Source organism: Protomyctophum bolini (assembly GCF_963924005.1).
Source record: "Protomyctophum bolini genome assembly, chromosome: 14".
NCBI classification, from domain to species: Eukaryota; Metazoa; Chordata; class Actinopteri; order Myctophiformes; family Myctophidae; genus Protomyctophum; species Protomyctophum bolini.
Window position 1 is genome coordinate 7956843 of NC_137875.1, and position 13108 is coordinate 7969950.

Below are 13108 nucleotides of genomic sequence, written 5' to 3' on the forward strand. Positions count from 1 at the left end.
GGGGAATTATGAGTGATTATGTTTAGGATTTTGCAGATTAACCTAGTGGTAAAAAAACCACGCTAGATATTAATGTAAATCTTATGAACCACGCAGTTGGAAGGGATCAGTCAACAGGCCGGCAATAGTGTTGCCATGTCTATTTTGAGTGACTTGTTTTTCTGTAAAGTTGCTTCTATTGGTAGATGTTTTTGGGGCTTGTTTCTGAAGTGTGGTTGCTTATTTTTGGGCTTGCCTTGCTTCCCAATGCTGTTTAAACCATTGGATCTCAAATATTTTCATGTCAAGGACCGCCAGATTAGTATGTAGGCTAATTGTCCATGTATCCCCCCAAAACATGGTTTGTGCTGCTAAAACGATTCCAAATATTAAATGTTTTGGAATACTTTGGAATTAATTTTTTTATCTTAATTTGGAATATCACTTTTTTTTAAATATATAATTATTTATTTAATAGCACAGAACGAGTCGCATTGTGTCATGTTGTGAGCTTAAACTGTAGATCTGATATTTCAGCCTGATCGCGCAGAAATACATAGATCTGCACAGAATTGCAATTCCTTGCATACACGACTAGTAAACCCACATACATGTACATATACAGTATAGTACTACTGACGGAGGCATGGCTTTCACAAACACGGAAGTGCTATTTCACCGTGGCTGGTTGGGGATGGGCTGGTAATCCAATCTGGCAGTGTGCCACAGGTTCAACTCCCGATCCCGACGGCCTTTACTGCATGTCACCTCCCCCCCCCATCTCTCTCCCAATTTCCTGTCAGGCTACTGTCTATCCCTCCATAAAAAAATAAAAAATAAAGGCGAAAGCCACAAAAAAAACATTAAAAAAAATGTGGCAACACTGGACAGTGGCCATGTCTGGTGGAAATCAAACTCCAAAACTAATATTGTTATTTAATTTATTATTATATATAAAAAAATAACAATACTTGGCTACTAATAAAAATAAACTAGCAGGTATACAAGCTGATATCATAGGCCTATGCTATATTTTAAATAAGGAAAATGAAAAAGAGAGCGTTTTCAATAAAATACAAAAATAATTTGTATTTGAGCCAGTCCTGCATCCTTTACTTAGTTTGGAGTGCCGCCTTTTCCACTTCAGTGGCATATTATTTAAGAACATAAGTCACAGCTCCGACTCGCTAGTTAGGGACTAGCACTCTTCTTGCGCCCCTCGACCGCCGTCTTGCGTTTGAGGTGGACCTTCTGGTGGGCCTTCAGGAAGTCCAGCAGTCGGAAGCGCTTGCCGCAGTCGGAGCAGCCGTGGGGCGTCTCCCCCGTGTGGATGCTGCGGTGGCGAGCGAGGTTGGTCTTCGAGTTGAACGTGGCCTTGCACGCGCTGCACGCAAACAGCATGTCGCTCCCCCCGGTGGCAGGGCTGTGTCAACGATCACCACATTTTTTAGATGACGGGTTTTAGTTGTCATACAAATGTTGTTGCTGTTGGAGGCAGAAACCTCACATTTCCTTATTCTAACTTTTTGCGTTTTTATTATTATTATAAAAAAAAAAAAAAATCAACGCCCTACTTGATCATTTTGACATCGACACACAAAAGCACCAAAAGTAGCAGTTCATGGAACACAGCGTGAAGGGACACATTTTGAGCTTGTAGATCTGCTACTTTTGAATTTGAATCCTGAAAAGTCCGTTTTGGACACAGACGATATACTTTCTATACTTTAAAAATCGTTTTCCAAAATAGTGAAAATAACTGATCAACAAGCTCACTTACAATGTGGCACAAAATATGTTTTTTACAGAATGATGAACAATTCTGTTGATTACACAAAAATAACTGATTATCTCGAATAATTTGTGATCATGTAAAAACTGTGACTATTTTCAAACAGTGTTATTTATGGCAAAAGCATTTCTGGGGGTCCCCAGCCAAAACATTGAGAACCCCTGCATTAAAGGATGTGTTAACACTGGTTTCTAAAAGGGGAGGTACATGTAATTTAGTACATATTTTCGCTGGTGCCTTACACCTTAATGTCTTTGCCTTTTTCTTTTTTTTTTACTATTTTGACAAACATTTCTAAATAGTTCAAATAGCCGATCTACAAGCTCACAACGTGTTGATGTATATCGGCTATTTGAAGTATTTTTCATTTTGTGTTATCCTTTTAGCGTTAATGTCTGACTGTACCATGTGCCGTTTCCATGTCTGAAGTATTCAATTAATCAATCAATCAATGACAAGACCTACCTGGCAGCATGCAACCTTTTCTTGTGTGCGCTCAGCGAAGACTGGTACGAGAACATCTTTCCGCAGCCCAATACTTCGCAGACAAATCTCTTCTCCTTTCTGTGGGCGTCCCCTGCAAGGTTATTGCATGAAGTTTAACATTTTCAACATTTAAATGTATTTATTTACATTATTTCATTTTTACTTCATGTTGTTTGTTTGAATTGGTTTTTAAGTTGTGTTTTGCTAGTTTTTGTTTCGTTGTTAAGTTTCTATTATAATATGCACATGTATTTGTTTTATTGTAATATGTATATCTCTGCTGTCGGGAGAAACCACCTAACTCCAAAATGTTCATTTTTCTGAAAATGAAAAATACAATTTTTGTTAATTTTTTTTTTAAATAAAACAATACCGCCTCATCAAAGTTGGTGTTGTGAATTTATACTGTATATTGTCAATGACTTGCATGAGAGGGGGAGAGGTGGTGGAGTTAGCTGTTTTAGCAGACAGTTTGAGGTTCCAATGGAGTTAAGAGGTTAATGGAGTTAAGTGTTTTTTACTTTTTTTACTACTTTCCATTGGGTCAATATTTATAAGTAGACATATTTCATATAGGCCTACACCCCAAATACTAGTCTTACAGGACATAAATTATAGGCTAAAACTAAGGACATTTTCTCTATGATTGCTGTACATTTTTGTTAGTTAGTTAGTTGTTAGTAAATACACAATACCGTTTCAATTACGTTTTAGTAAAAGCCTTGTTTTTATAATTATTGCAGTCAACAATTTATATATATATTTTTTTTTTGTAATAATTTTAGTTTTTGCTACTTCTTTAGTTTTAGTTAGAGCTTTAAGCCAATTAACAAATCTCAATACTGATTTAGTTTTGTTAGGCCATGTCCCAATCTGTGATTTATAGCAGCCTGAAGTAAAGGGAGCCATTCACATTAGCACTCGGACCGTTTCTTATAAACAAGTATCACAATTACATATGTAGATGAGATGGTGAGCAGCCATAGAAATGCAGGGCAAAGCGATGCGTTTTGAGTTTGTAGATCTGATTCTGTTACTTTAATAGCTTTTTAATAGCTTACCTCTGAGTAGTATGATCAAGTAGGCCATTCATTTACGAAAATGTTTAAACATGGAGATAAGAGGTTTGTGTCTGACAACACAACAGCAATATGTATATAGCAAACAAAGTAAAAATGACACAGAGGTGCTCTCAGCTTTAAATGTACAGTATAACAATGTATAGGTATAACAGGTATAAATGGGTTAAAATGGGATTTATGAAATCAGAATCCATGAGTAACTATAATAACCTTGGTCCCTTGGCGATGGATGATAGTGTTTGTTGGCCATGTGGAACTTGAGGTTCCGGTAGATCTTGCCGCAGACGGGACACAGCTGCTTCAGACCGATGTGCGTCAGTTTGTGTGTCTTGAGGCCCTCGGCCTGCGTGAAGCCCTTGCCACAGACGTCGCAGTGGAATGGCCGCACGGCGGCGTGAATCAGCTTGTGGCGCTTCAGGTGTCCCAACTGGTAGAAGCCGTTGCCGCACACGTCGCAGACGAACGACTTGTCGGTGTGGGTCAGCTTGTGCACCTTCAGCAAAGAGAGACAGATCATTTAACTCAGTGTTTCTCAAACTTTGTTGTCAAATATTAGACAAATTAGACTGCGGAAAAGATACGCCAGGGAGTGGGACTCCCATATAAGAGAGGAGTCCTATGGACGATTCTCAACCATTTTAAATTCAAGGACCCTCAGCATTTGATATGCATTATTAGGCCACAGACCCACAGGATCCATTTGGTTCCTTTCCTAACTATCAATCATTTGGCTGGGGACCGCCTGGAACTCCCTCAAGGACAGCATTACAAAGTAAAGGGACTGTATTAAAAAATGTTACTCGAGTACAAAAGTATTGGCATCAAAATATACAGAACCAGTATAAATTCCCCAAAAATGTCAATATGCGTTTGAAATATTAATTGGACAAAACACAGCCCCCTCACTCATTAGGAAACCAATATCAGTCACCAGAACCAAGGACGGGTGTTTTTGATGAATCTATCATGGTTAAAATGGAGTTTGAAGTTACAATGGGTTTGTATAGGAAGGTGGCAATATTAATCTAATCTAGTAAATACTGAATCAAGCAATTTGTCTGGTATGGAGGGTTCACAAAAGCCGGAGTGGACATTAAAATAACCCCAAGCATGTTACTTTCCAAACAACTGACCTTGAGCTGGCTGACAGTGACGTAGGCCTTGCCGCAGACCTCGCACTGGAAGGAGCGCTCGCCGCGGTGCCAGCGGTGGTGACGGTCACGGTGTGGCTTGTGGCTGAAGACCTTTGGGCAGTAGTCGCAGGCATAAGGCTTCTCCACAGTGCTGTGCACGGTGCGAAGGTGGCGATGCAGGTCTAGGTGGGCCGAGAAGATGGTGCCGCAGATGTGACATACCTAGAAAATTAAAACCTTAATTAAGTCTCAGTGTCAAGGTTTGAATGCATTTGGCCACAGAAATCCTTTTTTGTATTTTTTCTTTTTTAAATAGCAAGCAGATGTATCTGCTATTTTTGAATAGCCAACGTATAAATGGATAAAGTGCTTTAAATGTTTGCGATGCTATTATTACGGTAACTACTTGCCTCAATTGAATTACCTTTTTTATATATATCCTCATCATGTCATCTTTATAATTTATGTTTTTATTTCAAAGTTAAAAAAATTAAATTAAAAAACAGCAAAAATAGCAGAACTACAAGCTCAAAACACAACCTTGCGGATCTGCTACGTTTGATGCTTTGTTTCGTGTGACGCTAGCCTGTAGTACGATCATGTAGGCCAGGGTGTTATTACAAAAGTTATATCACCGGAGATGGAGAGGTTTCTGCTCGACAACAACGAATTTGAAGATGAAAAAGAAGACATACGTGCCGAGTGACCCGACTCCACGGCCAAATACGTGCCGAGTGACCCGAGTCCACGGCCACACTGGCGGCGGCCGATTCTGCCCCGTCGTCGCTCCTTCTCGTCACCATGGTTGTCATCGCCGCTGCGGTCGACCTTTTCCTCCTGGACGCCCGTCTAGTCGCGCTGAAGGAGGAGGAGGGCGTGACGGCCGAGGTGGAGCGGACGTAGTGATGGTCGAGACCCACGGAGAGGGCCACGGAGGCGGAGAGGGCTGGCTGATTGGATTGGCTGGGAGGAGGAGAGCACGGTGCCGGGTCACTCTCCACCTCCTCGACCTCTGCCCGCTCCTCCTCTTCCATCAAACCGCTGCTGTGGTTTAGGCCTGGGAGGTGGAAACAACAAAGAGTGGCAAGAGCCGCAACAAGAGACTATGGCTAGCGACTGTCACTCAGACAGATTTGAGTTAAACATGGTAACTTTAAAAGTATATATATTCAAAGATTTGCACAAATCAGTTTTCAATAAAAAGTGTCTTAATCCACTATGACTCGGAATCTTTCCGCCATCTTGGATCTGTCCTCGTCTCCCCAAATGAGTGCAACTGGCTGCACAACACTGACAGCCAGGGGTGATGTTGCGCAGTTACAATCGAGGAAAGATCCAAGATGGCGGAAAGATTCTGAGATTGATTGATTGAAATATTTAACAGTTTGCAGAATTACAGTACATTTCAAGCACAACTCAATACAAAGACTGTTAACTGTGAGTGGACGACCCAATAAAGCATTACACTTGTTTACAAGAGGGTCCACCATGTTCAAATCATCAAAACATTTAGAGACATGCGGACACTTCATCCACGAGGACACTGTGATGATTCTAGAATCTAGATCATCACATAAGTTACACACAATACACAGGACTACAATATGGTATCGGTAGTATCGGATGTGGTGGTTCCAGTTCTCTGTACTCAACCCTAACGCCACAACAGCAGACCTTCAGTATGATGGTGTAGCTGTAGCCGGTTGAGTGGGTCCTGGTGGGCTGTGGCCATCAGATATCTGATCAGCTTCATTATGGTGTTGGATGCCTCGATGCATTTTAACTTCACCACATGATCCAGTTCACCCTGAAACAAAAGCCAGAACAAAAGTACTTTACGGGCTATATTCTGTGCTGTAGATTGGCGTCCTGTCCCAGAGAATAAATAAGGTATCAAAGTGGCCTATGTATGCATTATTATTATTAGAATAACGGTTCTTCTAACAATTCATTATATCATTCGTTGCCGTCGGCCAGAAACATTAGAAATTGAATACATATGGATGCAATTATGGCTGTCATTCTAGGGCTATAGGGGAGGGAGGTTTATTCAGCATGAAAACACTTGCTAAAAGAACCGATCTGCTCTAGCGATGCGACGTGTTGTTAGTTAAGTACTGTAGTCATATCAGTTGAGTTGTACTTGTTTTTAGAGTAGTACCTGTTCCTCTTCTTTCATGTTGCTTTGGACAGCAGCGCTTGACTTTATGTGTTTTAAGACCGCCATGGTGAAGTCATTCATTATTACAATGAGTTGAGTGTTAAAAGACTCTAAACTAAGCATGCTGAAAACAGGTCGCTGTAGCCTGTAGTTTGTTTATGTATAGTATCAAACAACGCTTACGCTTCAACAACCTGTTTAGCAGGCAGCAGCCAGCAACTGAACTGGGGGAAGTTTAGTTGGGGAACTCCTACACGTCATTTCCGGCAACATCAACACGTGTAAAAAGAATAATTAAAATAAAGCAGTGAGTGACCGGTACCTCGATTAGACCTTCAAAACAAAACGTGAAATGTTTATATTATAACATGATTGATTAAGCTAGGGTCCTCCACCATAAATAGACACATTAGGCTAGGCTACTACTCTCAAACAGTGCATGCTGCATGGAGGCCAAAGGCCAGTTATGACGGCACACGTGTACTATGATGACAACATCGATTACATCAGGAATAACTAATAAGTCATATACGTCACGTGTGCATAAAAGGGACACAATTCATTTTCTCCCGTTCCACGACCACAAGCACAACCTAAAGTCTATGGGCACAACACAGCAGGTCCTCATGCAGGAGCTAGGATACGAAAATAAACAAAAAATATAAATACAAAATAATAATAAACAAATATAGGCCTCTATATAATATATATATATTTGGGAAATGTTTTTATTAAGTAAATTTAGAACATGCCTAAACATTCGATAATTACTGTTTTATTTTGAAGCACAGTACCGGACGCGAACCTTCATTTTCTTCTGCCGCGTTAACTTAACTACAGTACACACACGCGCGCAGCAATGGCGGCGCCCTGCAGTGACAACAAGCAAAACTACCACCACCATGTCCACCATCATCAGGGCCAGGGGACGTTGTTGCAGTTCCGCTTGGAGGTGCCGTTCCCCTCCGCGGCCGAAGCCACCCTGGCGCTGCGCTCCCTGCAGCCCGACAGGGAGCCGAGGGCAGGCCGGGGCGTCAGCAAGGAGCTGGCCGTGTCCGGGAGCGTGCTGTCCGGCCAGTGGAGCGCGGACGAGGCGCGGACCCTCCGGGTCTCCGTCAGCTCGTTCCTGGATCATCTGACGCTGGTTCTGGAGACCATGGAGGCGTTTGGACCCCCCGTTTGTGCTCGCTCCTCTCTGAACTCACGTCAGTGCTAGTGGTCCTTTCTCATGTCAAGGAAAGGACCCCCCCACCTGAAGATTATTTTTCAAGGGACCCCCTTAGTCAGACAATCTTAAAGTATTAACTTTCCAAATACAAATAAATTTCTAAAAATAAGATTGTATATCTGCTATTTTTGAAGTAGTACATGGATTAAGTTATGATGGTGTATTAACATTTTGCCTAGGACCCCCTGGAACCCCTCAAAACCCCTGCTGGTCCCCAGACCCCACATTGAGAAAAAGACAATGCTACTGTCACTGTCTATCACATGGACTTTGGACGCTGCAGAGCATAAATGAGGCATATGTTCACCTGTTTATTTTATGTTTATGTCATGACACTTGTTGAGCTGTATGTAATAACATGTTTATCATGTCATGAGTTAGCTGTATGTTAACATGTTTATCATGTCATGATCACAGTTGAGCTGTATTAACATGTTTATTATGACATGACAGTTGAGCTGTATGTCAACATGTTTATCTTGTCATGACTCATGACATTGCTTATTGTACTGTGAGGATTGAGGAATAAAAAAAAAAATTGAAACCAATTTTCTGTTGTGAATTTGGATATACAGTACTGTCAAATCAAATGTAAGGAAAGAATTAGCCACTGTATACTGGCAGAAATACAGATTCATTAAAGGTGATGTTTTTGGGTTAAAACTAGCTCTAAGCTCTTTGGACATATGAGGTTTCCAGACGATGTGCATATAGGATAATGTCCCGTTCAGGAAGCGTCCCTAGTATCCTCTAGTTTTGTGGAAAAGCATAGTACCCAATACCCATACCGCATTAACCACTATCAACTTGCCATCTCTATTTTGGTATTAGTGTTATTATAGAACACTTTCAAAGAATAGGAGCTCTATAAGTCAGTAGAGCTTGTAGATCTGCCGTTTTCACTAATCACATTTTGTCCAAGTATAAATCAAAATAATCAAAGCATATAGCTTATTAGCTTGCTGCTTAGAAATGGAAATTAATGTAAAATATATTTGTGAATGGAAATGAAACAAATGACAGCTTCCGTTCTCGGCTTTCGAGATGTGTTCCAGACTCTATAGTATTCATTCAGAGATTGTAGAATAGTTGTCTGGCTATGCAACACTTAATTCCTTGGGTTAAAGTAAGTGCCATTCATATTTTGTTGTTACCCAAATGGAAAGATAAACTCACATAAGGAACTTGGAAGGATACAAATAACCTTAAAGTGAGCACATGAAAATTATATTAAATATGACAGTGTTGGTGAGCATTTCAATATGATAGTAAAAATACCACTAATTGAAATGAACACAGAAACACAACATAACAGACTCATTAAATATTTGCATGTTTTTATCGTTTACACCCTGAAGCGGAGAGCTTTGCCCACAGAAAGGTAAGGAATATACAGAGGGTTCAGTGTCTTCTTGCTCAGACTCAGAGACACTTTGGCTGGTACTGGGAACCTACGACCAGACGAGTACTCATTTCTATTAGAGCTCGACCAAAAAAAAGGAACAAAAACAATGCAGTATCAATCAATTTAAAAATAATAATAAAGGTTGTTAAAATAGCCGATCTACAGGTTCAAAAAGTGTAGCTTGTAGAGCTGCTATTTTTTGAAAACTTTTGAACGTTTCTTTTTATTAACAGCAGTAGGAGACCTGCTGCTGTTAGTGTTTTCTATGGACACCATGTCTGATGACGTCCGTCTCTTGTGACCCTGAGTCTGCTCATGGACCTTTAGGAAAGTGAGCAGGCGGAAGTGTTTGCCACACTCTTTGCAGCTGTACGGCATCTCTCCAGAATGGATGCTCTTGTGTCTCGTGAAGCCGGCGCGCAAGCTGAAGGTCTTGCCACAGACGGAGCATTTGTATGGTGATTCGCCCTTGTGGGTGTACATAATATGGAAGCCTAGAGTTTGTTTCCTCTTGTAACTCTTACCACAGATGTGACAGCCAAATGGCCTCTCTCTCTCGTGTGTGACCTTATGTAATTTGTAATGTGACGGGTGTTGGAACTTCTTCCCACAGACGTCGCAGGTAATTAAACTCTCTTTGGAGTCGGAGACTTCAGAGTGTTTGCCGACCATGTGGTACTTCAGGCCCTCTCGCGTGGTGTAGATCTTGCCACAGATGGAGCAGAGGTGGCTTTCCTTGATGTCGCTGTGGATGGCAGCCTGATGGTTCATCATGTTCTTTGCCTGGTTGAAGCCTTTCCCACAGGTCGGACACTGATACGGCCTCACCTCCTCGTGCACGTGTTTGTGTCGCGTGAGGTGGACGGCGTGGTAAAAGCTCTTCCCACACACGTCACACATGAAGGACCTGTCAAAGTGAACAACTCTGTGTATTTTGAGGTCAGCGGCACAGACATAGGCCTTCCCGCAGATGTCACAGTGGCAGCTCCTTTCTCCAGTGTGTTGCGTCTTCACGTGACGATCATGGTGACCCTTATGGTTGAAGCCTTTGTCACAGTATTCACATTTGTACGGCAGAACCTTGTGAACTTTGAACTCGTGCGCTCTGAGCTTTTTAATGCCGGAGAAGAGCTTCCCACAGGTTTTACACTCTGGGTTTACTGGGTGTACCTTCCGGTAATGCTCGTCCAGTCGGTACGCGCTGGGGAAAACACTGGTGCACCATAAGCATTTGCACGATTGAGTCATGGGCTCTGGACCTAGTTTGAGAGCCTTCTTTCGGCCGTAGACTGTGATCTCATCTGCAGATGCCAGGGATGAGAGGAGAAACGAGGACCGGGCGTACTCGTGGTCTTGGCGCCTGGTCAGGGTGGGAGGGGACTGGGAGGGTGACATCGTCACATCATTCAAGTCATCATCCCCGTTTCCTGGGTCCTCCTTTACAGAGTCACAGGGTTCGTTTATTCCTGCAAGGAGAGCATGAAAAGTGAAGTTTAATGCACAGACTGAAATGTTCTGTTGGTAAGACCACTTTTTGAGAGGTTTGGGTTGTTTTCTGACCTTATTATGGGCAAAGTAGTCCATTCCATGAGTTATTTTGCTCCGTTGTGTTGATTATTAGCAATTTAAGGGGGGAAAAAATCGCTCATACCTACCGGATCTTCTTTCTTTAATTTTTTTTTTTACCTTTTCTTATTAAAAATAAAACCTCATGAGTTTTTCTGATGTTATAAACTGTCAGAATCAGCTTTTGTTGCGTTGGTTTATATGCTAAAAGAGTGATTTTGAGAGCCGTTTCCCCGTTACAATGGAAGTCAACTTTTTTATTTCTTAAATTGCTAATAAACAACACAACGGAGCGGCGAAATAACTCATGGAATGGACTAGTTTGCCCATAAGGTAAGAAAACAACCCAAACCTCTCAAAAAGTGGTCTTACCCTTTAAATGGACTGTCACTTACATAGGTTTCATGACTCTTAAATTATTATACACATTGGCCACTTCTATATGCACTTTATTCTACTCTTATTCTCTTTAACTGATGGGCTTGCTCACAATTAAGAAGTTCACCCTTGTAGTGTGACAATAAAGTTTGATTCTGGTAGACAACCTAGATCTCACATGTTCCGTTTTCACTATGAGATATTTGGTCTGATTTGATCTCTCTCTCTCTTTCAGAGGTGTTGTCTCTGTACCATTTGTGTCGGTGTGTAAGTCTTCTGTCTCTTCACTTTTGATTGAAGGTGGATCATGTTGTTTTGTTGTGGTCACCAGCTCAACAATCCTCAGTATCTTGTCGATGGCCTCCAAACACAAACCATCCAACAGTGTATCCAGCTCTTCCTGAAACAATAAACACAGAACATTCAAGCAGTAGTAGGTTGAAGTAGGTCGGGAGTGGCTTATTGTCAGTATCAGCCGGTAACACGCAGGAGAGTCTGTCCGTTACAATGCGCTAGACCCCTGGGAGATGGTTTGCTGAGGTGGAGCGCCACACCTACCATCAGCTCACAGTACTTACAGCCTTAATGTCTGTCTGACAGTACCACGTGCTGTTTACATTCCTGACAAAGTAATCAATCAATCAGTATGGAACTGGACTAACTTTTACTACATTATTGTCAACTTTGACTGAATAGACGTTTTCTGCCAGAACATTCAAATGGATATGATACTAGATGAAAAGAGCTGTCCCCACTCCCCAGGTCAAAGCAATGTGACATTGCTGTGACATGTCATGTCAAGTTGTCAGGGACCCCAAAATGAATTGGCATGTATTTGGTCGCAGACCCCAATATGAAAATATTTTTTTTTCTAAATGTCCTTGTGTGGGCAAAAAAGCTGAAGCTAAAAGCGAATACATTTAGGTTAAAGTGGTATACTGATTTAGATGCTTTCTTATTAACACATTTTTCTGGGGACCCCTGGACCATTGTTTACCTTTTCTGTATTCGGGACGTCGGTCTCGATCCCCAAATAGGTTAAAAAAGGAGCTATTCTAGGGCTAACATCTCCTAATAAATGAATGCATACTAACTGCATCTTACTTGGGTGTCGCATCATGACAAAATAACAGAGGATACAAGGAAACAACGCTAGTTAATTTTATTTACCAGATTTTCTTTCACGTTGCTTTGGACCGCAGCGCTTGACTTTATGTGTATTATGATCTCCTTGGTGAAGTCATTCATTATTCCAATGAGTTGAGTGTTAAAACACTCTAAACTCACCATGCTGTCGTTTTAAAGCACTGCTTTTGGCGTTTTATCTTTAGTTTAAAAACACAGAAAGGTAACTTTATCTTCTATTTATCTAACAAACAGCAGCACTGCGCACGCTACGCTGCTTGGGACAAACCCCACCCCTTCCGGCAACGACAACACATCCGTAATTGCCTCGATTAGGCCTTCAAAACAAAACATGTAATTATTTTATTTTCTTGATAGTCAGTTTGCCATATTAACATTACATTACATTTAATAAAAAAAAATACATTTTTTTTTTAATAAATCTTTTTTAAATAAACCAACAGGCCGCAGTCAATCAATGTCAATATTGTGGTGGGAAAGCACAAACAAACCATGAATGGGAAACATTGCAGACAACTGAGCCAGAGACAGTAATTATCTGATTCCATAATGGATTGTATTGTGTCTGTAATGAGGACATAATGCCTGCATGCTTATTGATGGTATGATGGTTTATGAATAAGGCCAGTCTGGAGTCCAGACCCTGACCCAGACTCTGGACAAAAAGATTAACACACCAACAATGACCAAACAGAGATCAATGACTAATGTTATGCTAATGTCACCAGTGAGAAGACAAGACAAACAATAGT

The 13108-nt window shown here is 41.3% G+C and overlaps 3 protein-coding genes across 3 annotated transcripts; 1 reads left to right on the forward strand and 2 right to left on the reverse strand.

Moving 5' to 3' along the window:
• Window positions 1-967: 967 nt before the first annotated feature.
• Window positions 968-6994, reverse strand: LOC308327932 (zinc finger protein 711-like). Its single transcript, XM_080781579.1, has 7 exons — window positions 6634-6994; window positions 6147-6279; window positions 5168-5529; window positions 4473-4694; window positions 3550-3832; window positions 2237-2348; window positions 968-1402 (listed from the first exon to the last, which is right to left on the reverse strand). Exons 1-7 carry the CDS (start codon window positions 6754-6756, stop codon window positions 1171-1173), a joined length of 1467 nt encoding a protein of 488 aa, XP_080637705.1. The 5' UTR covers window positions 6757-6994; the 3' UTR covers window positions 968-1170.
• A 485-nt stretch (window positions 6995-7479) lies between these two features.
• Window positions 7480-8409, forward strand: LOC308328177 (EKC/KEOPS complex subunit LAGE3-like). The gene has a single exon (XM_080781908.1). The coding sequence runs from the start codon at window positions 7493-7495 to the stop codon at window positions 7847-7849; it is 357 nt and encodes a 118-aa protein (XP_080638034.1). The 5' UTR covers window positions 7480-7492; the 3' UTR covers window positions 7850-8409.
• Window positions 8410-9306: 897 nt separating this feature from the next.
• Window positions 9307-12600, reverse strand: LOC308327966 (uncharacterized protein). Its single transcript, XM_080781620.1, has 3 exons — window positions 12381-12600; window positions 11463-11610; window positions 9307-10732 (listed from the first exon to the last, which is right to left on the reverse strand). The coding sequence occupies exons 1-3, from the start codon at window positions 12498-12500 to the stop codon at window positions 9459-9461; spliced, it is 1542 nt and encodes a 513-aa protein (XP_080637746.1). The 5' UTR covers window positions 12501-12600; the 3' UTR covers window positions 9307-9458.
• Window positions 12601-13108: the final 508 nt, after the last annotated feature.